We start from the raw sequence: 21,463 nt of genomic DNA on the forward strand, positions 1-21,463 counted from the left end.
AGCGGCAGAGCATGCAACTCTTGATCTCAGGGTCATGAGTTCAAGCCCCAAATTAGGGATAGGGTTTAATTTTTTTTAAGTGCTGAAAAGGAAAAATCTGCACCCAAGACTACTCTATATCCAGTAAGGCCATCACACAGAATAGAAGAAGAGAGCAAGAATTTCTCAGACAAATACAAACTAAAGGAGTTCATGACCACTAAACCAGCCCTACAAGAAACATTAAGGGGTATTCTTTGAGTGGAAAGGAAAGACTGCAAGTGAGCGTATGAAAAGCAGGAAGCACAAAAGGAATAAAAATAAGTATGTCTGTAAAAATCAAAGGATTCATAAAGTAAAAGGATATAAAATATGACACCATATACCTAAAATGTGGGGAGTAGAGGAGTAAGCAACCATCAAGTTCATGTAGACTGTTATATGCATAACATGTCATATAAAAACCTAGCAGCCACCACAAATTAAAAACCAGTCATAGATCAGTCATAAATGTGCAAAGAATAAAGAACAAGGAATCCAGGTATATCACTAAAGAAAGCCAGGGGCGCCTGGGTGGCTCAGTCGGTTAAGCATCCGGCTTCAGCTCAGGTCATGATTTCACTGTTCGTGGGTTCGAGCCCTGCATCAGGCTCTGTGCTGACAGCTTGGAGCCTGGAGCCTGTCTCCGGATTCTGTGTCTCCCTCTCTCTCTGACCCTCCCCTGCTCACGCTGTGTGTCTCTCTCTCTCTCTCTCTCTCTCTCTCTCTATCAAAAATAAATAAAAACATTTAAAAAAAAGGCCAACAAACCATAAAGAAAGGATGAGATAAAACTATAAAAACAACCATAAAACAATAACAAAAAGGCAATAAATTTATTATGTAAATACATGTATTCATTATGTAAAGTATTTACGTTACTTTGAATGTAAATAGACTAATGCTCTAATCAAAATCAGGGTGACAGAGTAGATAAAAAAACAAGACTCATCTATATGCTGCCTACAAGAGACTCATTTCAAACCTAAACACACCTAAATATTGAAAACAAGAGGATGGAGAGATATTTATTACACAAATGGGTGTCAAAAGAAAAGCCAGGGTAGCAGAACTTTTATAGGACAAAATAGACTTTTAAAAAAGACTAACAAAAGACAAAGAAGGGCATGATATAATAATAAAGCATCCAATCCAACAAAAAGATATATCAATTGTAAATCTTTATGCACGAACATAGGAGACCCAAATACATAAAACAGTTAACAACAAACATAAAGGAACAAATCGGTAGAAACACAATAATAGGAGGCGACTTTAACACCATACTTACCTCAATGGCCAGATCATCCAAAAAGAAAATCAACAAGGAAACAGTGGCATTCAATGACACACGGGATCAGATGGATTTAACATATTTATTCAGAACATTTCATCCTAAAAGAGTAAAATACAGATTCTTTCAGGTGCACATGAAATATTCTCTAGAAAGATAGCATATTAGGCCACAAGACAAGCCTCAACAAATTAAAAAAGAAGTCATATCATGCATCTTTTCTGATCACAAGGCTATGAAATTAGAAGTCAACCAAAGAAAACAAATCTAGAAAGACCACATATATATGGACGTTAAATAACATGCCACTAAACAATGAGTGGGTCAACCAAGAAATCAAAGAGGAAATCAAAAATTCCATGGAAACAAATGAAAATTAAAAGACAATCATCCAAAATCCTTGAAATGGAGCAGAAGTGGTTCTAAGAGGTAAGTTCACAGCAATCCAGGCACATCTCAAGAAGCAAGAAAAAAATCTCAAATAAAAAAAAATCTAATCCTATACGTAAAGGAGCTAGAAAAAGAGGAGTAAACCAAATCCAAAACCAGCTGGAGGAAAGAAAGAATAAAGATTAGAACAGAAATGAATGATATAGAAATGCAGAAAAAAATCTGAACAGATTAATGAAACCAGGAATCGGTTCTTTGAAAAAATAAATATAACTGATAAGCCTCTAGCCAGAGTTAACATAAGAGAGAGAGAATGTAACCAAAATCACAAATGAGAGGAGAAATAACAACCAGCGTCACAGAAATATAAATAATTGTAAGAGAATATTATGAAAAATTACATGCCAACAAATTGGACAATCTGAAACAGGAAGAAATAGAAAATTTGAACAGACCAATTACCACCAAGGAAACTGAATCCGTAATCAAAAAACCACCAACAAGCAAAAGTCTAAGACCAGATGGCTTCACGGGTGAATTCTACCAAACGTTTAAAGAAGAGTTAATACCTATTCTTTTCAAACTATTCCAAAAAAACAGAAAATGAAGGAAAATATCCAAATTCATTGAGGCCAGCATTACTGGGATACCCAAACCAGATGAAGACACCACAAAAAAAGAGTACAGGTCAGTATCTCTGATAAACATAGATGCAAAAACCTTTCACAAAATACTAGCAAACCAAAGTCCAACAATACATTAAAAAAAAATTGCCATGATCAGGTGGGATTTATTCCTGGGTTGCCAGGGCGGTTCACTATTCACAAATCAGTCAACATGATACGTCACATCAATAGAAGAAAGGATAAAAGCTGTATGATCATTTGAATAGATGTAGAAGAAGCACCTGACAAAGTATAACATCCATTCATGATACAAACCCTCTCAACAAAGTAGGTTTAGAGAGGACATACCCAGCATAATAAAGGGCTTATATGAAAAACCCACAGCAAACATCATCCTCAATGGGGAAAATCTGAGAGCTTTCCCCATAAGCTCAGGAATAAGACAAAGATGTTCACTCTTACCACTTTTATTCAACATAGTACTGGAAGACCTCACCACAGCAGTTAGACAACAAAAAGAAATAAAAGGCATCCATAACTGGTAAGTAAGAAGTAAAACTTTTGTTATTTCCAGGTGACATGATGGTGTATACAGAAAACCCTAAAGACTCCACCAAAAAACTACTAAACGGATGAAAAAATTCAATAGATTCACAGGATACAAAACCAACGTACAGAAATCTGTTGACTTTCTATATACTAAAAATAAAGCAGCAGAAAGAGAAATTAACAATCCCATTTACAATTGCACCAAAAAATAATAAAGTACCTAGGAATAAACTTAACCAAGGGTTATAAGCCCTGTATTTTGAAAGCACTGATGAGGGGCGCCTGGGTGGCTCAGTTGGTTAAAGCATCCGACTTCAGCTAGGCTCATGATCTCATGGTTTGTGGGTTCAAGCCCCACGTCAGGCTCTGTGCTGACAGCTCAAAGTCTGGAGCTGCTTCAGATTCTGTGTCTCCCTCTCTCTCTGCCCCTCCCATACTCATGCGCTGTTTCTTTAGGTCTCAATAATAAATGAACATTAAAAAAAAAGAAAGCACTGATGAAAAGACATTGAAGACAACACACAGAAATGAAGACATTCCATGCTCATGGATTGCTAGAACAAATATTGTTAAAATGTCTATACTAGCCAAAGCAGTCTATTCATTTAATGCAATCCCTATTAAAATACCAACAGCATTTTTTACAGAACTGGAAGAAATAATCCTAAAATGTGTATGGAACCACAAAAGACCCCAAATGGCCAAAGCAACCTTGAAAAAGAGAAGCAAAGCTGGAGGCATCAAAATTCCAGATTTCAAGGTATACTGCAAAGCTGTATTAATCAAAACGGTATGGTACTGGCACAAAAATAGACACAAAATCAATGGAAGAGAACAGAAAACCCAGAAATAAACCCACAATTATATGGTCAATTAACCTATGAAAAAAGGAAGAAAGAAGATGAAATGGGAAAGAGACAGTCCCTTCGACAAATGGTGTTGGGAAAACTGGTCAGGACCAGAATGAAACTGGCCCACTTTCTTACATCATACACAAATGTAAAACCAAAATGACTTAAAGATCTAAAGGTGAGACCTGATTATAGGCAGTAATCCGACAGTGGCTGTAGCAACATCTTTCTAGATAGGTCTCCTGAGGCAAGGGAGATAAAAGCAAAAATAAACTATTGGAACTACATCAAAATAAAAAGTTCCCACATGGTGAAGAATCAATAAAACTAAAAGGCAACTATTGAATGGGAGAAGGTACTTGCAAATGCTATATCTGATAAAGCATTAGTATCCAAAATATATAAATACCTTACCCAAATCAACACCTAAAAACCAAATAATCCAATTTAAAAACTGGGAAGAAAGAATGAAAAGACAGTTCTCCAAAGAAGACATCCAGATGGCCAACAGACACATGAAAAGATGCTCAGCATCACTCATCACCAGAGAAATGCAAATCAAAACCACACTGAGATACCACCTCACACCTGTCAGAGTGGCTAAAATCAACACTACAGGAAACAACAGGTGTTGGCGAGGATGTGGAGGAAGGGGAACCCTCGTGCACTGCTGGGGGAATGCAAACTGGTGTGGCCGCTGTAGAAAACTGAATGGAGGTTCCTCAAAAAGAAACAGAGCTACCCTATGATCCTGTAATCACACCACTGGGTATTTACCCCCCAAATACAAAAACACTAATTCACATATTCCTTTGAATTAGTGTTTTAGATAAATATAGTGTAGTATATATTTATATTATATTTATCCACAACAGCCAAATTATGGAAGCAGCTCAAAGGCCCATTGGTAGGTAAACTTATAAAGAAGATGTGGTATATTATGGAATATTATTCAACCGTAAGATAAGATTGATATCTTGCCATTTGCAGCGACATGGAGCTAGAGAGTATTATGCTAAGTGAAATAAGGCAAAGAAAGACAAATACCGTATCATCTCACTCATATGTGGCATTTAAGAAACAAAACAAGCGAGAAAAGGAAAGACAGAGAGAGAGAGAAGCAAACCAAAAAAGAGACAACTATAGAGAACAAACCGATGGTTGGTTACCGGAGTGAGGTGGGGGGGGGGATGGGTGAAATTGGTGACGGAGATTAAGGAGCGCACTTGTGACGAGCACCGGGTGACAGACGGAAGTGTTGAATCACTACATTGTACACCTGAAACTAATAGAACACTGCATGTTAACTATACTGGAATTAAAATAAAAACTTAATTAAAAAAAGAAAAAAACCTCCAGAAGTATACACTTAAGATTTGGAGCATTTTATTGAACATAAATTTAATAAAAAAAAAAAAAAAACTATGCTGAAATATTTAGAGGGAAGTTAACGGAGATCTATGACTTTCTTTGAAATACACCAAAACTGAGATGTTAATGGATGGATAAAAGGATGTATAAACAGAGATGTGTAATAAAGCAAATATAGTAAAATGTTAGCGACCCACGTAAATAGTAGGTATGTGAATGTTCCCTCTTCCACCTCCCCTCCCTTCAATTGTTCCGTGCATTTTTAACATTTTCTTTTTTTAATCAATTGTATATTTTATTTTAATTTTTTAATTTTATTAATTTTTAAATAGTTGATTACCAAGTTGGTTTCCATATAACACCCAGTGCTCTTCCCCACAAGTGCCCCCCTGCACGACCACCACAAGTACCCCAATGTTCATAGCAGCACTGTCAACAATAGCCAAACTATGGAAAGAGCCTAAATGTCCATCACCTGATGAGTGGATCAAGAAGATGTGGTATATACACACAATGGAGTACTACATGGCAATGAGAAAGAATGAAATCTGGCCCTTTGTAGGAAAGTGGATGGACTTAAAGGGTGTCATGCTGAGCGAAATAAGTCAGGCAGAGAAGGACAGACACCATAAGTTGTCACTCATAGGTCTAGCAGGAGAAACCAAATAGGGGACCATGGGAAGGGGAAAGGGAGGGAAAAGAGTGGAGGGTGATAACATTTTCTTAAAATGTTGGAGGTGGGGAATGAATGGGTAAGTCCTCTTTGCTAATTTGCTAAGAATGTGAAAATTATGAAAAACTACTCCATCCCCAAATTTAATTTTAAAGCTCTAGAGCTTTGTTGACATTAATGTAACATGTTCTGGCCTGCAACAGAAGAATTTTAACCAAGCCCATTAAATGTATTCTACTCTAATCAATAATCTGAGCAGAGCATCGAGTAGAACCATCCCATACCCTGTTCTAGGATTCTGAGCCTCTTGCCTTTTGCTCAGTACATCCTGCTAGCATTTGTCATTAGCTCTTTCTAGAAACTGAAGCAAGAAATCAAAAAGGTTAAATGCTTTTTGCCCAGGACTTTTCGTGTATTTGTTGGGGTTCTATTTGGTTTTTGTTTTAATTGCTCATTGTTAAAAAATATATATATATTATCAAAGAGTGAGACATGCTCTGTTTTAAGCCACTTGAAGTGTATGCTGCTAGGGCTATGCAATCCTTGAAATATTTACATAAAATATATGTACACATAACCTTTTGGTATTTTCATAAAGGGGATCATATTATACAGGCTTCTGAATTTTGCTTTGTCTACACAGCATCCCAACTCACATATGGTAGCCATTAGTGTTCACCAATATCTGGTTTCTCTTGTTCTTCTGAATACACGGGTAAGGCCATGTGCTGGTGCCGGTCATTGCACTGAGAGTGGAAATGAGCTGTATTTCTTCCCAGTTGAGCCTGGGTTGGGGTGGACCCTCCAAAAGGCTCTCTCAGTCCCAGTGACCAGAGACATTCAGGGCAGTGGCTGTTTTGTTAGCCTCAGTCCCTGTGTGGCTACTATGAACCGTGCTTCCCCAACAACCACAATGGATACACAGAGTAAGCAGGAAATCATTCCTCTGTTGATTTGATTCCCGGAGACTTTTTGGGATTAGTTGTTACCGAGGCATTACTTAGCTCTTCCTCACTGATACACTATTTCTTCCTGTGTGCATACTTGGTGTACCTCATCCTTTCTTAGGGCCAAAGAGGACTGTCCTAAAGCAATGCGGTAGGATGTATCCAACTATTCTTCTACTGATGGGCATTTGATTTTTCCAAATGTTTGCTACTATGAAGTGTGCCACAATAAATATTACATGCGGATGCACGTGCACACATGAAGATCTATTACGATCCACTTGTGAGATTCTTTTCTGAATAAAAAACTTCTGTGAGTGCGATTACTAGGTAAAAGGCTCTAAACATTAGGCGGAGATACACTGACTGCCTTCCAAAAAAAGCTGAACAAATTTAGAATTCCAATCAACAGAAAACGAGACTACCTGTTCACCTAAAGTCAATTATGTTCTTCTTTTTTTTTTAATGTTTTTATTTATTTTTGAGCGAGAGAGAGGCAGAGAGGGAGGGAAACACAGAATCCAAAGCAGATTCTAGACCCTGAGCTGTCAGCACAGAGCCTGACATAGGGCTCAAACCCGTGAACCATTATCATGACCTGAGCTGAAGTTGGACGCTTAACCAACTGAGTCACCCAGGGGCCCCAGTTAAATTATTCTTTTAAAACGATGCCAGTATAATAGGTGGCAATTAGATCTCGTTGCTTCAGGTTGTACCGTGATTGGTCATCTTTTCACAGATTTAAAGGCTGTTCGTGTTTCTTCCATGAACTGCCTATTCCTGAACCCTTGACCCATTTTTGTCTGTTGATTTTATGGGAGAGCTTCATAAATCCTTAGTATTAATTCCTGGTTCTGTTACTAGCTATAAATATTTTCTTTCAGTCTGTCCCTCATCTTGAGTTTGCTTATGGCTATAGAGAAACATAGCATTTTCCTGTAGTCAGTACAGTCAACTTTTCCTTCCTTTATGGAGTTTGGAAACTGCCCTACCAGAAAATAAAAATACATTAAATGTTTCCCAATCAGTTGTCACAAAAACTTTTATTAATAATCCTTTCTTTCTCCACTGATTTAAAAAATCCTCCATATCTTACATTAAAACCCATAAAAAAGTGTCTTTTATGGAGTCTATACCGTACTTTCCTGGCATTTAGGTTTATTCTTCTACTAGTAGGTTACAGTGTTTTCAAGTATATACAAATTATGTAAAATCTAGTATCTAGTCTTTCATATTTTACTTTTTCAACATATTCTCAATCCTCTAATTTCCCTGAGGGACTTCATAATCTATGACCCAATTTCTCTCCCCTCACCCTGCAAAATAAAACCAAATCTAACAGCAACCACCTCACCCAAATCCACGTTATAATTCTGAGTACAACTACTTCAAATCTACAGATTTGCACATGTTAGAATTTTGACAGCAGGGGCGCCTGGGTGGCTGTCAGTTAAGTGTCTGATGTCACCTCAGGTCATGATCTCACAGTTCAGGAGTTCAAGTTGCACATTGGGCTCTGCGCTGACAGAACTGCTTGGAATTCTGTCTCCTGTTCCCTCTCCGCCCCTCCCCTGCTTGCTCTCTATCTCTTTCTCAAAATAAATAAAAATTAAAAAAAAAAAGAATTTTGACAACAGTGTCTTCCCATTCAGAGATAGAATAAAGCTTTGAAATTGTATTCATTTTAGTCTTCCACATTTCTTGCACAGTTTACTCCCAAGTATTTCATAACTTTTGTTGCTAAACTGAATACTATCTCCCCCTTGCAAACCATTTCCTAACTGGTTGTTACTGGTATGAAGTCAAACTATTGCTTTTGATATACTTTACTTGTATTTAGTTAGTTTCCTGAATACTCTTAAGAGTTCTAACCATTTTTAAATTTAGTCTTTTGGATTTTTTTTAACTTTATTTTTACATTTATTTATTTTTGAAAGACAGAGAGAGACAGCATGAGCAGAGGAGGGTCAGAGAGAGAGAGAGACACAGAATCTGAAGACAGGCTCCAAGCTCTGAGCTGTCAGCACAGAGCCCTACACAGGGCTCAAACCCATGAACTATGAGATCATGACCTGAGCCAAAGTCAGACGCTCAACTGACTGAGCCACTCAGGCACCCCTGGTCTTTTGGATATTTAGGTTCTAATTTAAAAATCAGCCTAAATGTCCATCAACTGATGAATGGATCAAGAAGATGTGGTATATATATATATACACAATGGAGTACTAAATGGCAATGAGGAAGAATGAAATATGGCCATTTGTAGCAAAGTGGATGGACCTTGAGGGTGTCATGCTAAGTGAAATAAGTTAGGCAGAGAAGGATAGATACCATATGTTTGCATTCATAGGTCTAACAGGAGAGACCTGGCAGGGGACCATGGGGAGAGGAAGGGGGAAAGAGAGCGGGGGAGAGTGAGGGACACAAATCAAAGGAGACTACTGAATACTGAAAACAAACCATGGACTGAAGGGGGAGGGGGAAGGAGGGAGGGGGGTGATGGTCATGGTGGGGGGCACTTGTGGGGAGAAGCACTGGGTGTTATATGGAAACCAATTTGACAATAAACTACTAAAAAAAATTAAAAAAATAAAAATCAGCCTTCAGTTCTATTCTAGGCTATTTATACAGTGATTCCCAAATGCCTATTTCCATTATACCTGGGGTAACAAAATAATGAAATTTTACGGTTAGAAGGGATGTCATAGTGATCTAACCCAAGGTTAGTCAGGTAAGTACGTACTAGGGTACACAGTAAGATAAATGGGAGAAGGTGTAAGACAATAAAGATTACAGAGCTTGTTGCCATGAGGCAAAGTAGGCTCAGTTTCTGTTTTTCAACAGGCGCTAGGTATGTAGACTTTTGTTGAGACTCCTAACTTTAAAAAACATTAAACAGAAGCCAAACTAAATACAATTGCCAGCTTCCAATCTAGAAACTTCACTGAGGCTAATCCAATACCTTCACTTAAGGCAAACTGAAACTCAGAAACATGCGTCAGAGATTGCAAAAGTAGTTGTATTTTGTTTAGCTGTTCGGTGGGTCAGAGCAGTATTTATAAAGTGCTAAGTCGGGGCAAGCATTTTGCTTGGTTTGGTTAAGACAAGGAGTTTAGTACCTAAAGTCCACACTTTATGTTCTCTCTCTGGCTCAACTTGGCTTGGATTTGCTATCATGGTAAATTAAAGGGTACATTTTAGTATTTTTTTAAGTTTATTTATTTGAGAGAGACAGAGCGTGTGCGAGAAAGAGCACGTGCATGAGCAGGGAAGGGGCAGAGAGACAGGGAGAGAGGGAATCCCAAGCAGACTCCATGCTGTGAGCACAGAGCCCGACATGGGGCTCAAACCCATGAACCATGATATATCATGACCTAGGCCGAAACCAAAAGTCAGATACTTAACCGACTGAGCCACCCAGGTGCCCCTGAAAAGGGTACCTTTTAAATCATCCTTCCATGTTGGGGGAAATTCCCATATTATGTTCCCCCTCACTCAACATGGAAGTCAGAGCTCAATTTCCCAGTTTTCCTTGCAGTTAGAAACACGTGGGTGACCCAGGCTCCACCAATCAGGAAAGCTTGAAGACTGACTTGGAAGGGATCAACCGGGGGGAACCAAGTAGGTGTAGACCTTGTTTGGTTTCAGCCAGTTTTCAGCGCTGGCAAAGGATGCGAGGTTGCCGGAAGTGGTGGTGAGCAAAGGTTGTGGTAATATCGCGCTCTTTGGCAGCCATGCAAATGTAGCATTGTCGTGGGTGGTGTGGTGGTAACAGAGGCCATTTTCCCATCACACAAGTTCTCCAGCCCGGTTCTGGGCACTCTTCCTAGAATTTAGTTTCAGGCTTATTTCTTGAGCCCTTCCAAAGATACTGTGAATCACCCAGGATCCTTTTAATAAATTCCCTTTCTGTTTAACTAGCCAGAGAGGATTCTGTTTTTTAAAAAATACTGAGCCCTGACCAATACGAGGATCATCATCTGGCGGGGACAGAATCAAATCAAAGATCTTGGTCTTTTTGATTCCCAGGACACTGTCTTTCCTATGATGTCACATTATTTATATTTAATGTTTTTAGGAAGGTTCAAAACGCGGTTTTCAAAAAATGCATGCCCAGCGTCCCATCTCAAAGATACGCTATGAACACTGTCAAAATGTCTTATTTGGCTCATGATATGAACAGACATTCGAGTGCTTTTGGAATTTGTCTTAGTTTCTGCTTTTGTTCATGGAGATTGATAGACTAGTCGTTTCCTTAAAAGATGTCAGACTTTTAATAAAAACAGCCGTAACAATGTACACAGAGTAGTTCAAATAAAGATAGAGCAAAACCACATCAAGGGAAAGATAACTGTCTGAGATAAATCAGGATGATCTCATTCCAATGTTCTAAGCACCAAATTTATAATTCTTCTTCCTTGAAGTAAAGGACACTCATGGGCTGGATTATAACAATGTTTCCCAACCTTGGTCCACCAACGATGACGTTTATTTTCCACCTTCATGGCCTCCAAGTTTTTCAAGAGTTTCTTCCAACCTCATTTATTAAACAATGTTTTCAGTGACCTCATCATAGATAAATCTACAATCTAATTGAAATTCTGAAAATAAGCCATGGATGTCTACTACTGTTTTTGGTGACACAAACTGACAACTGTCGGGATAAAGGGTTTCTGTGTTCTCGTGCCCGCTATACACTACGGCATGCTACAGAAAGAACTTTCTATACTTTATCAGACTTATTTGTCGCCATAGCTCTGTATAGTGGGTATTATTATCTTATTATCCCCATTTTACAGGCAAACACACCGTTCAGCCCCTTACTCAAGACGGCCAGGCTGACAAAGGGTAGAGCTGAGACTTGGATTCAGGTCAGCAAGTCCAAAGGCACATCTATTTATATTGTACCACGTCTCTCAGGAAGAGTTTTAATTTGACAAGAGAGACAATTTTCTCGAGGCACTCAATCTTACAAGGAGTTTATTACATGGATGGTCACAGGAAATCGCCTGACCTTGCGGGTGAAGAGGACGGGGGTCTGACGGAGAACTATGTAACAACTTACGCTGTGCCCTGAGGCCTCAGACACTGGGTCTAGGAGGTATTTGGGAAAGATATGACAGTGAACCGGGCATGGGCCTTGCCCCCTAGGACCTCTCCCCCAGGCGGGGAGAAAAGCTAAGCACACAAAAAACCAAAATATACACTGGGTACATGGGGTAGGTCTCGCTTCCAGTAGATAGATCACGGCTTAGGGAGGTGGCTGGAGAGAGGCACTGACCACACCTTCCCTGGCAGGGGTCCCTTGCTTCTGCGGCAGCCTGTGGCTCAGAATGGAGGGCCCGCATGGGAGGCCTCACCCTGCCACCTTCCCAGTCGCACGAAACACCGGACCTTCCCAGCTCCCTTCCTCAGATACCATCAGGTACCTGAGGCTCTGAGAAAGGCTCTCTGCACTCTCCTGGGTGACAATCGGCCACTCTCAGAGGCCAGTTTGACAGACCTTCAGGAGGCAGAAGAGAAGTATTCCCTCTCCAAACTGCCTCGTGCTGTCTCCTGTCCCGGCATTCCTTCAGGTTATTTTGGAGGCGATGATGTCAAGAAGGGCCACACCTTAGTCCACTGATCTGTTACCCATTGTGGCATCTTAAATAGAGGTGGTTTATTAGCCCCCACTCTCATGTTTCCCTGAGAGGGGCACAAATCTCTGAGAAGGGAAATGCTGGGGGCTTGGACCACGGCCCCAGTAGTAGGTCGAGGCTCTGAGTCCCCAGGTGCACGTGGAGACTGCCAGGTATGTAAGAAGGGAAGAGACTCGGGGCCCACGGAGGTGAAGCCTGGAGGCCTACGCCATAGTCCTGTCTACACTACGACTGCGTAGATTATGAATGAAAGGGGAACATTTTACAAGTGTATTTATAAACCAACGTTTTAAGGGTTTTGGAATGGCAGTGCCCAGAGAGGGCCTTTGAGACCATAATCCGGGCAAGAGTGTGGTACAGGCAAGTGATGTGAGTTGCCCAGGTCACTGGGCTTGTGAGGATCAGGCCTAGCTCTCTCTGGACCCCCTTACAGTCAGACCGACCACCCTTCCCCAGTGCAAGGCAAGCAGTCATCAATTGTCCACTGCAGACTTCTGATGGAATATTCCCAAGAAACAGGGCCACTCATTAGATCATTCAACAAACATCTACTGTACTTGGCAGGAGCCAATGATGGGAGACCAGGAAGTAAACGACAAAACGGGGGCTACCCGTGGGTAGTAGATGAAATGCATCTGACACCACGTCTGGCCCACAGTAAGTTCCAGATAAATGGGGATTTCTGTAAAGGTCTTCTTGGGAGATGGAAGTAAGGGGAGGGGGTAGGGCAAGGGTCAGACCATGACCAAATTCACATGAAACCCTGAAATGCTGGGATTTGCTCTGGAGACAATGAGGATGCAGTGTTTAGAAGAATGACATCATCAGATTTCAGGAAGGTCACTCTGGCAAGACTTGGGAGGATGAGGGTAAAGAAAAGGAGGTTTAGCCACAGAGTTTGCAAGACAGTCCAAGTGAATGGTGATAAAGACAGAGAGAGAGAGAGAGAGAGAGAGAGAGAGAGAGAGAGAGAGAGAGAGAGAGAAAGAGAGGGGAGGGGAAGAGAGAGAGGGAGACACAGAATCCGAAGCAGGCTCCAGGGTCCAGGCTGTCAGCACAGAGCACGCCATGGGGCTCAAACCCATGAACCGCGAGATCATGACCCGAGCTGAAGTCAGATGCTTAGCCAACTGAGCCACCCAGGCGCCCCCCATAAAATTGTTTTTAAGAAGAAGTGCAGTTTCAAGGTGGGTAGGAGAGGTCAAGATAGAAGAGAAGGCAGAGAAAAGGCAGGTCCTGGCCCCGGGCTCTGGGCACAAGTATGGTGGCTGTTACCAAGACAGGGTCCCCAGGTACAACTTTAGGGGAGAAGAAAATGAGGTGAACTTAGAAAAAGTTATTTTCGAATGCCTAAGGCACATCCAATGGGGAGATGTCCCAGAGGCATTTGTATTTCTACACCTGTAGCTCAGGAGAAGGGTCTGAGCTGGAGGACAGAACAGGCAGAAATCAGCCCTAAGGCAACAGTCAAAGCAGGGAGGGCAGGATGAGATGTGCCAGTCAACGAATTTCATTATGGCCCTACTATCTGTCAGACGCTGTAAAAAGTGCCGAGGCTACAGTAGAAGACCAGAAAGGGAGGGTCCCTGCTCTCAAAGATGTTACCTTCTGGTGAGAACCGTCAGAACACACACCCAGCCAGACACATGCAAATAAATGGAAGAAAAACATGAGCTAGTGAGAGAACCCGGAACTAAGTCTCACGTGGTGTGACAGAGACTGGCTGTGTCATTCCTTCGCCTTTGCCTGGGAAAGGGTGTCAGGGACAAAAGAGAGAGGTGAAGGGGTGCACGGGTGGCTCAGTTAAGCATCTGACTTTGCCTCAGGTTGCCATCTCGAGGTCCATGGGTTCAAGCCCCGTGTCATCGGGCTACGCACAGACAGTGAGGAGCCTGCTTTGGATTCTGTGTCTCCCAATATCTCTGCCCCTTCCCCACTCATGCTCTGTCCCTCTGTCTCTCAAAAATAAACATTTAAAAAGAGAGAGAGGAAAAAAATTTTAAAAATGAGAGAGAGAGAGAGGGGAAGAGAGAGGTGACAATCATGAGCTAGAAGCCCACAAGCAGAGAAGGCACAGTGCCTGACCCCAAACATGTCGTGTTGAGCACAGCGTCCTGCTTCCTGATCTACATTCTCATCGGGAGATAATGCCACCAAACTAGAATGACCAGGAATGAGTCTAGCAGTGTGTCATTCCATTCAGGAACTAAGACATTCACGGAGTCCAGGGCTAGGTGCCAAGCAGAGGGCTGTGAATAGGACTGTTGGGGTAGGTGCCTGGCCCTCAGGAAGCTTCCAGTCTCACAGGAGAAGACACCCAAGCACACACACGCCCAGTGCAGCTGTTCACAGAGAGTAACTCCAAGTTGTACTAACCGTTGTAAAAATCATCAACAAAAGGCCAAGGCTAACAGGGAGTGATGGACTTTAGGCAGGACAACTGGAAAGAAAGCCCCGCCGAGGAAGCACCCTTTATGAGGAGTCTTAGGGGCGCCTGGGTGGCTCAGAAGGTTGAGCGTCCGACTTCAGCTCAGGTCACCATCTCAAGGTTCCTCAGTTCGAGTCCTGCATCAAGCTCTGTGCTCACAGCTCAGAGCCTGCTTCGGAGTCTCTGTCACCCTCTCTCTCTCTGCCCCTTTCTCACTCACACTCTTGCTCTCAAAAATGAATAAACGTTAGGGGGGGAAAATCCCTTTTAAGAGGGGTCTTAGAGTTTGCAGGCTTGCAGTGAAAAGGACTGTGGTGTGGCCCAGAGGCAATGGCACGGGCACGCTCATGGGCTTGGAGGCGGGAGAGACGCTGATGTGTGAGAAACCAGGCGTGGCCAGCAAGACTAGAGGACAGGGCTGGGGAAAGAGCACTGATAACACTGGAGACAGAGTCACAAAGCTCCAGGCTCAGGCCGGCTGCACTGAAGTGCCTCGATCGTACTGGAAGGCCAATGGCAAGGCCCTGAAGGGTTCCGCAAGCCTGGCATGACCTGATCTGGTTCTCATCTGAAGGAATTTCTGGCCAGGAGAGGGTCTAAAGATGGGGGCCATGAAGGGGAGGCGGCACTGGGGTGCCGGGTCTCTTTGGTGCCTCAAGGCTGTCCTCCATCACCCAGCCGGGCCAGCCTTTATTCCACCCACAGTCAGGGTCAGGCCTCCATTTGCAGGGCGACTTTTCAAACTTCTTGGATCTCCTGCCTGGCCTCAGTGCTGCCCCCAAAGTCCCATAAACTCTCTAAAGTGCTTCCAACAGGCTTTGTGAGTCTGTTGGGAGAATGGATGCTTTTGAAAAAAGGACACAAAAGAATCACACGAAACCCCTCCCTCATTTCTGATGCAAATGCAAAGTTTCCTCCTCTACTGCTTTCCAGGAGCCCTCTAGCCCTCAGCCTGAGCGACCGGCCTGAGCAACGGTCTTTGCCCTTTTCTCGGTCTCCATTTATTTTCCCGAAGGCCACGCACATGTGTACTACTATGAACAATAACAAGGAACTATAAATTCTTATTGGTCCCAGAAAGTTGGCGATTCTAAACAATAAAAATATGTCCTGACCGCTGCTCTCGCAAGAACATTTTGGAGACACAAAGGAGCTTTGTTACAACAACACAGGAGTTTGGGGACACTGTGGGCCGGACGGTGGCCTCCGGTCACCAGGTATTGATGCAATAGGCGACTCCAGCCCCGAAGCTGGAAGACCTCCCTGTCAGCTTCTCCTGGGCTCTCACTTCCTTGCTGGTCCGCAAGCAAGTTTCCTAAATAGCCCTCAGCCACTATTGTTTCCAGAAGCCAGAATTCTCAGCCCATAGAGAAAGTCCCCTTTGTCCTCCCATCCATGATTTAATTTACATTCTCCTGAACGCGCCATTCACTTTGTTTTCAAGGCTAAGAAGTCTCACAATTGTACAAGGTCCTGAATTTGAATTTCCCTGTGTTTCCACTGTTGGGCAGTTTGCCCGGGTCAGCCACTGGACAGGCCCCGAACTCAGCTCTGCCTTAGAGAAGACCTTTATTGCTCATGATCTCTTACTGCAGTTCTAACTACTGCCATGTATTTCCCCCTCAATGTCTGTATTTTGAGGTTTTTTTCAAAATACACCGACGCGTGTAAGCATACCTACACACAGATGCGTATGTATCACGTCTTCTCTGACAATCAGGAAAGTGTCCACTGTCTTTCCCAACTGCATCACATTCCCAGGGAGCTGGCCCCCCTTTGTTCCCCAGATTTCAGAGGGGTGCCCTGAGCCACATGGGCCACACCTCAAGCCTTCAATACCATGATTTGCAAGACACGGGAACTGACCTTCTATGGTTTGGTCTCTCTATTCTTGCCCATAAACTTCTCTTATATGCAAATGCATTAACCTTACTAGGAATGGGCCAAACTTATCACAAAGGTATGGACACAAAGAAATGTCAAAACCTAATAGTAGTAGTAGTAGTAGTAGTAGTAGTAGTAGTAGTAGTAATAATAATAATAGTACATAGTAAATTAGTGAGGAAGCAGTAGGGAAGAAACTGTTCTTTGCTCCTTGGAGGATCTTGACGGGAAAACAGATTATTGCTAGCAGAATTCTGGCTTACCTGAATGTATGACAATCCAGAGTCTTTGTAAAGTTAGGGTCAGCCTTTCTAAATATCTGCTTGATATCAGTGGATGTTAACTGTTCTTTCAGCTTCGGTAGAACAAGTTCAATGTTGCTCATAGGATACTGGAGGGGCGGGGGAAGAAAGGAAGGATATTTGAATATGCCCGAGTCATAGGGAGCCCCATCTATCCGAGGGCTGCCAAAGAGACTTCATGCTCTGAACTTGAAGGCAGCTGGGCGTGGCTTTCCACGGAGACCAACACATAAAAGAGAAGGCTAGGCCTAAACGTCTTCAGTTATAGTTTTAGGACAACCCGTGTCATTCACTCAGCAGGCCAGATCGGAGAGAAAGGAGCGTGAGGGACAGTAGGCCACAGGAATCCAAAAACAATCTCTCCTTCCACCTCAGCCTTGTACCCTGAACCCTTGAACGGTTGGCCCAAGAGACCCTAATGGAGAGAATGGAGATTCAAAGTTGGGTAAATGGACCCCCGTTTTCTCCAGATCTTTAAGAGTGGGGCCCCCAGGATTAATGGCCACCAGATGACGCACTGGGCAAAGCCCGTCTGGGTATCAGATCCACACACACTGTAATCCTCTGACATTCGCTCTCCGGCAGTCCCCAGTTCCTGTCTCCCACCCCGTGATTAGGTTTTTGCCTGTGCAAAAATAGATCTTATTCAATCCAGTAAAGCATAAGCTTATAAATAATTGCAGCTAAGAGCTACAAAAAAATGAGAAGACTATATATGAAGATTAAAAACACTGATGTTATAATTTAGTATAAAGGTCTCTCTTTTCCACCAGGGGGTCTGGGACCGACTGCAGGCCCTTATCCTCCCCTACCTTGTGCATTTCCTTTCATCTATTTCCATGAGTGGATCTATACGCTCTTTTGCAAAGACACCTCAGATTGATAGTAAAGAATATGTATTAATCCTCCTCCGCTTAGAAAGTCCTCGTTAAGGGTAGTTTTCAAATAATGCAGGTTTCACTTGGGATGCCGATACTCCGTCCCACCCTGCTTGTATCTTTCTGGAAGGAGCAAAGCCTTTTGTCTTACAAATACAGTAAAACCTTGTATTGCTAGCAACTTGTTCTGAGAGTGTTCCGCAAGACGAGCAAGCATTTCTCCGAAATTTTAACTTAATCAACGAGTGATGTTTTGCAATATGAGTAATGCTTGACGCCAAACGTCACATGATCACAACTGAGCCAATGATTCTTGAAATTTGCCGTGATATATGAGTGCTTTGGATTACAAGCAGGTTTCTGGACCGAATTCTGCTCACAAACCATGGTTTTACTGTATGTATCTGTATATACATGCCTTCTATGTTTGAAAACCAAGTCCTAATTCGCAATAGCTATTGCAAATTGTACACTGACTGAGCTTGCCATGGGCCGAACAGAGGTTAGCACTGCACACACATTATCCACACCTATGCTTCCAAGTAATTCTCTGAAACAGGCACTGTTTAAAGATGAGGAAAGTGGAACTCAGGGAAAATACATGTCTAAGGCCACTCAGCCAGCAAGTGTAGAGTCAGGTTTCTTAGCTAAGCCTACTGGTCTCCAGAAGTCTAACTCTCCTCTTTTCCAGCCTCTCACCTGAATTCAGTGCTTTTGAAGGGCTCCTGGTTCACAGTTTTATGCTAACCCGAAGTCCTAACACCGCCCATGGGGAAATGGTGGGGCAACCCCAGGGGGTGCTGCTTAGGACTATCATCAAGAAAGACTGTGAAGGGGCGCCTGGGTGGCTCAGTCATTAAGCATCTGGCTTCGGCTCAGGTCATGATCTCACAGTTCATGGGTTTGAGCCCCGCGTCGGGCTCTGTGCTGACAGCTAGCTCAGAGCCTGGAGCCTGCTTCAGATTCTGTATCTCCCTCTCTCTGACCCTCCCCTGCTTGTGCTGTCTCTCTCTGTCTCTCAAAAATAAATAAAAAGCATTAAAAAATTAAAAAAAAAAAGAAAGAAAGACTGTGAAGAAGGGGCCGCCTGGGGGGCTCAAACGGTTACGCGTCTGATTCTTGGTTTCAGCTCAGGTCATGGTCTCATGATCGTGAGATGAAGTCCCACATTGGCCCCAGGCAGACAGCCCAGAGTCTGTTTGGGATTCTCTCTCAATTCCTCTCTCTGTCCCTCCCCCAACTGCACATGTGCACTTGCTCGAGCTCGCTCTCTCTAAGTAAACTTTAAGAAGAGAGAGACTGTGCAGAGGGGAGCTGATGGCCCACAGTTGCTGTACCTTCAGCATTGCTTCGAGCATTCCTGCCAAGGCCATACTCTGCCCAGGCTGTCTTCCTCCCAATGACCGTGATGGGGACACCAGGGCTGGGCCATTCTTGCCTGACATGGGACTTCTCCGGGCAGCCTTGGCTCGCAGGCTCCCCATCGGCCTGGCTGGCACTTTCTCAGAGCTGCACGGGGTGTCAGGCCTTTCCTACCCCAACCTCGTCCCTTCCCTCTCCTTTCTCAGACCTACATTTCCATCTCCCCACCTACTCTTGCTCCTGCCCCATTTATCCTTCATATGTGTTTCTCCCAATACATCTCTTGCTTATCTAATTCAGCCTTGGCACCTGCTGCTCAGACGACCCGAACAGACAAGGATGAGATGATATATGAAGAGAGGCTGATCTTAGCAACTTACTTTTGAGCATTTTATATATAAATGAGAAGAGAACTAATACTGTACCAAACACACATATATATAACTGGCACATAAATATTATTACTTACAGGCAGACATTTACTTTATTCAAGAGGTAAAGAGGTGCAGGCAAGTCAAGAAGAAGAGCAGTGGGAGGGAAAGAGGGAGAGAACTAATCTTAAGTAGGCCCCACGCTCAGTGTGGAGTTGGATCCCGGGCTTGATCCCACAACCCTTGGATCACAACCTGAGCCGAAATCAAGAGTTGAACACTCAACCAATGAGCTATCCAGGTACCCCTGCAGGCAGACTTTGAAAATAAATTGTTTCTGGACAGGTTTTTATTTTCTTTCTTTCTTTTGGTTTATTTGTTTTGAGAGAGACAGAGATTGCACAAATCAGGGAGGGGCAGAGAGAGAGGGAGAGAGAGAATCCCAAGCAGCCTCCACACTATCAGCACAGACCCTAATGCGGGGCTGGAACCCATGAAGCTGTGAGGTCATGACCTGAGCCGAAACCAAGAGCCTGTCACTTGACAGACTAAGCCCCGCCCCAGGTACCCTTAGACAGGATTTTCAATACTGGGCTCTCAAATACTCTCAAATATGCATGTTTGCACACCAAGCCCGTCCACACTTAAAATCAAGATTTTATCAACATGTTATTTTTCCAGAACAACACTGCCACACCGGTCCTTTCGGTAACAGGACCCGTCGGCCACCTTCTTTCAAAGGAAAAGACTCTCTGAGCTCACGGTTGCCAATTTGTCCTTGAATTCTCATTCAGGCCTCAGGTGACTCCTATGGAAAGCTGCAACCCCAGCATCTATCAGGGTTCCCTCAAGGGTTCTGCTTGCTCCGCTCTTGACCTTCCGGACAGGCCTGTGCCAATTAGCTGGAACAGCAAGGCGTGCGGCACCAGATTGTCTTCCCTCCCTATAGTTGCTGAGATTTCTTTAGGAAAACATTGCCAGGATCAGCAGAAAACCCAGGAAACCTGATTCAACCCCAGGTTGCCTCCTGCCTGTGCCTGGCATCCGTGACGCCGGGCACCAGAGGACCCAGCATGTAAACAGAGGAGGCCGGTGCCCATGGCCAAGTTGCACAGATCCATTATTCATGCCCACATGTGTGAATGCACAATGTAAAACTGGCGGCAGGATGAAGCAGCCAGGGCCCAGGGAAGGAAAAACCCAGACGACAGTGTGGAGAGGCGAGGCGACAATGATATGGGTGGGTTACCTTATCCAAATTCTCCTCCATGTAGCGCAAGGTATAGTCGTCAGCGTTGAGCACATGAAACAGGTGGCCATTCAGGTTCACTTTAGCTCCAATATACAGCTCCTCGGCCTCGATGTATTCAGAGGGTTCACTTTTGAAGACTTCTTGTCCATACTTCTTCACACGGCTTCTTTTCAAGAACATCCCACCGATAAACCCTATAGAGAAAGCGGAAAGTTTAATGAGTAGTCTTTATTCTTCGAAGAACCTCACAGCTTGCCTTTAGAGTGACTTCATGCTCACACACAGACTGTATGACTTAGCCTATGAAGTCACAGCAGCCACCTGTTCTCAGACTTAGGGAAGAAGGAGTCAGTGGGTGGGGGCGCCTGGGTGGCTCAGTCGGTTGAGCGTCCGGCTTTGGCTCAGGTCATGATCTCACGGTTTGTGGGTTCAAGCCCTGCATCAGGCTCTGTGCTGACAGCTCAGAGCCTGGAGCCTGTTTCGGATTCTGTGTCTCCCTCTCTCTCTGACCCTCCCCTGCTCACACACTCTCTCTCACTCTCAAAAATAAATAAAACATTTAAAAAAATTTAAAGAATGAGTCAGTGGGTGAACAACAGACTCCATAGGTCAATGTGTGGAGGAG

The 21,463-nt window shown here is 43.4% G+C and overlaps 1 protein-coding gene across 1 annotated transcript in view; it reads right to left on the minus strand.

Moving 5' to 3' along the window:
• EFHC2 (EF-hand domain containing 2) overlaps nt 1–21,463 on the minus strand; it is a 196,502-nt gene that overhangs the window by 52,964 nt on the left and 122,075 nt on the right. The window contains exons 10-11 of the mRNA XM_029930958.1: nt 20,836–21,032; nt 16,937–17,064 (exon numbers count right to left, since the gene is read on the minus strand). Of these exons, the coding sequence (XP_029786818.1) occupies nt 16,937–17,064; nt 20,836–21,032 (325 nt within the window). The remainder of the gene's footprint in view (nt 1–16,936; nt 17,065–20,835; nt 21,033–21,463) is intronic.

The sequence above is a fragment of the Suricata suricatta genome, chromosome X (assembly GCF_006229205.1).
Source record: "Suricata suricatta isolate VVHF042 chromosome X, meerkat_22Aug2017_6uvM2_HiC, whole genome shotgun sequence".
NCBI classification, from domain to species: domain Eukaryota; kingdom Metazoa; phylum Chordata; class Mammalia; order Carnivora; family Herpestidae; genus Suricata; species Suricata suricatta.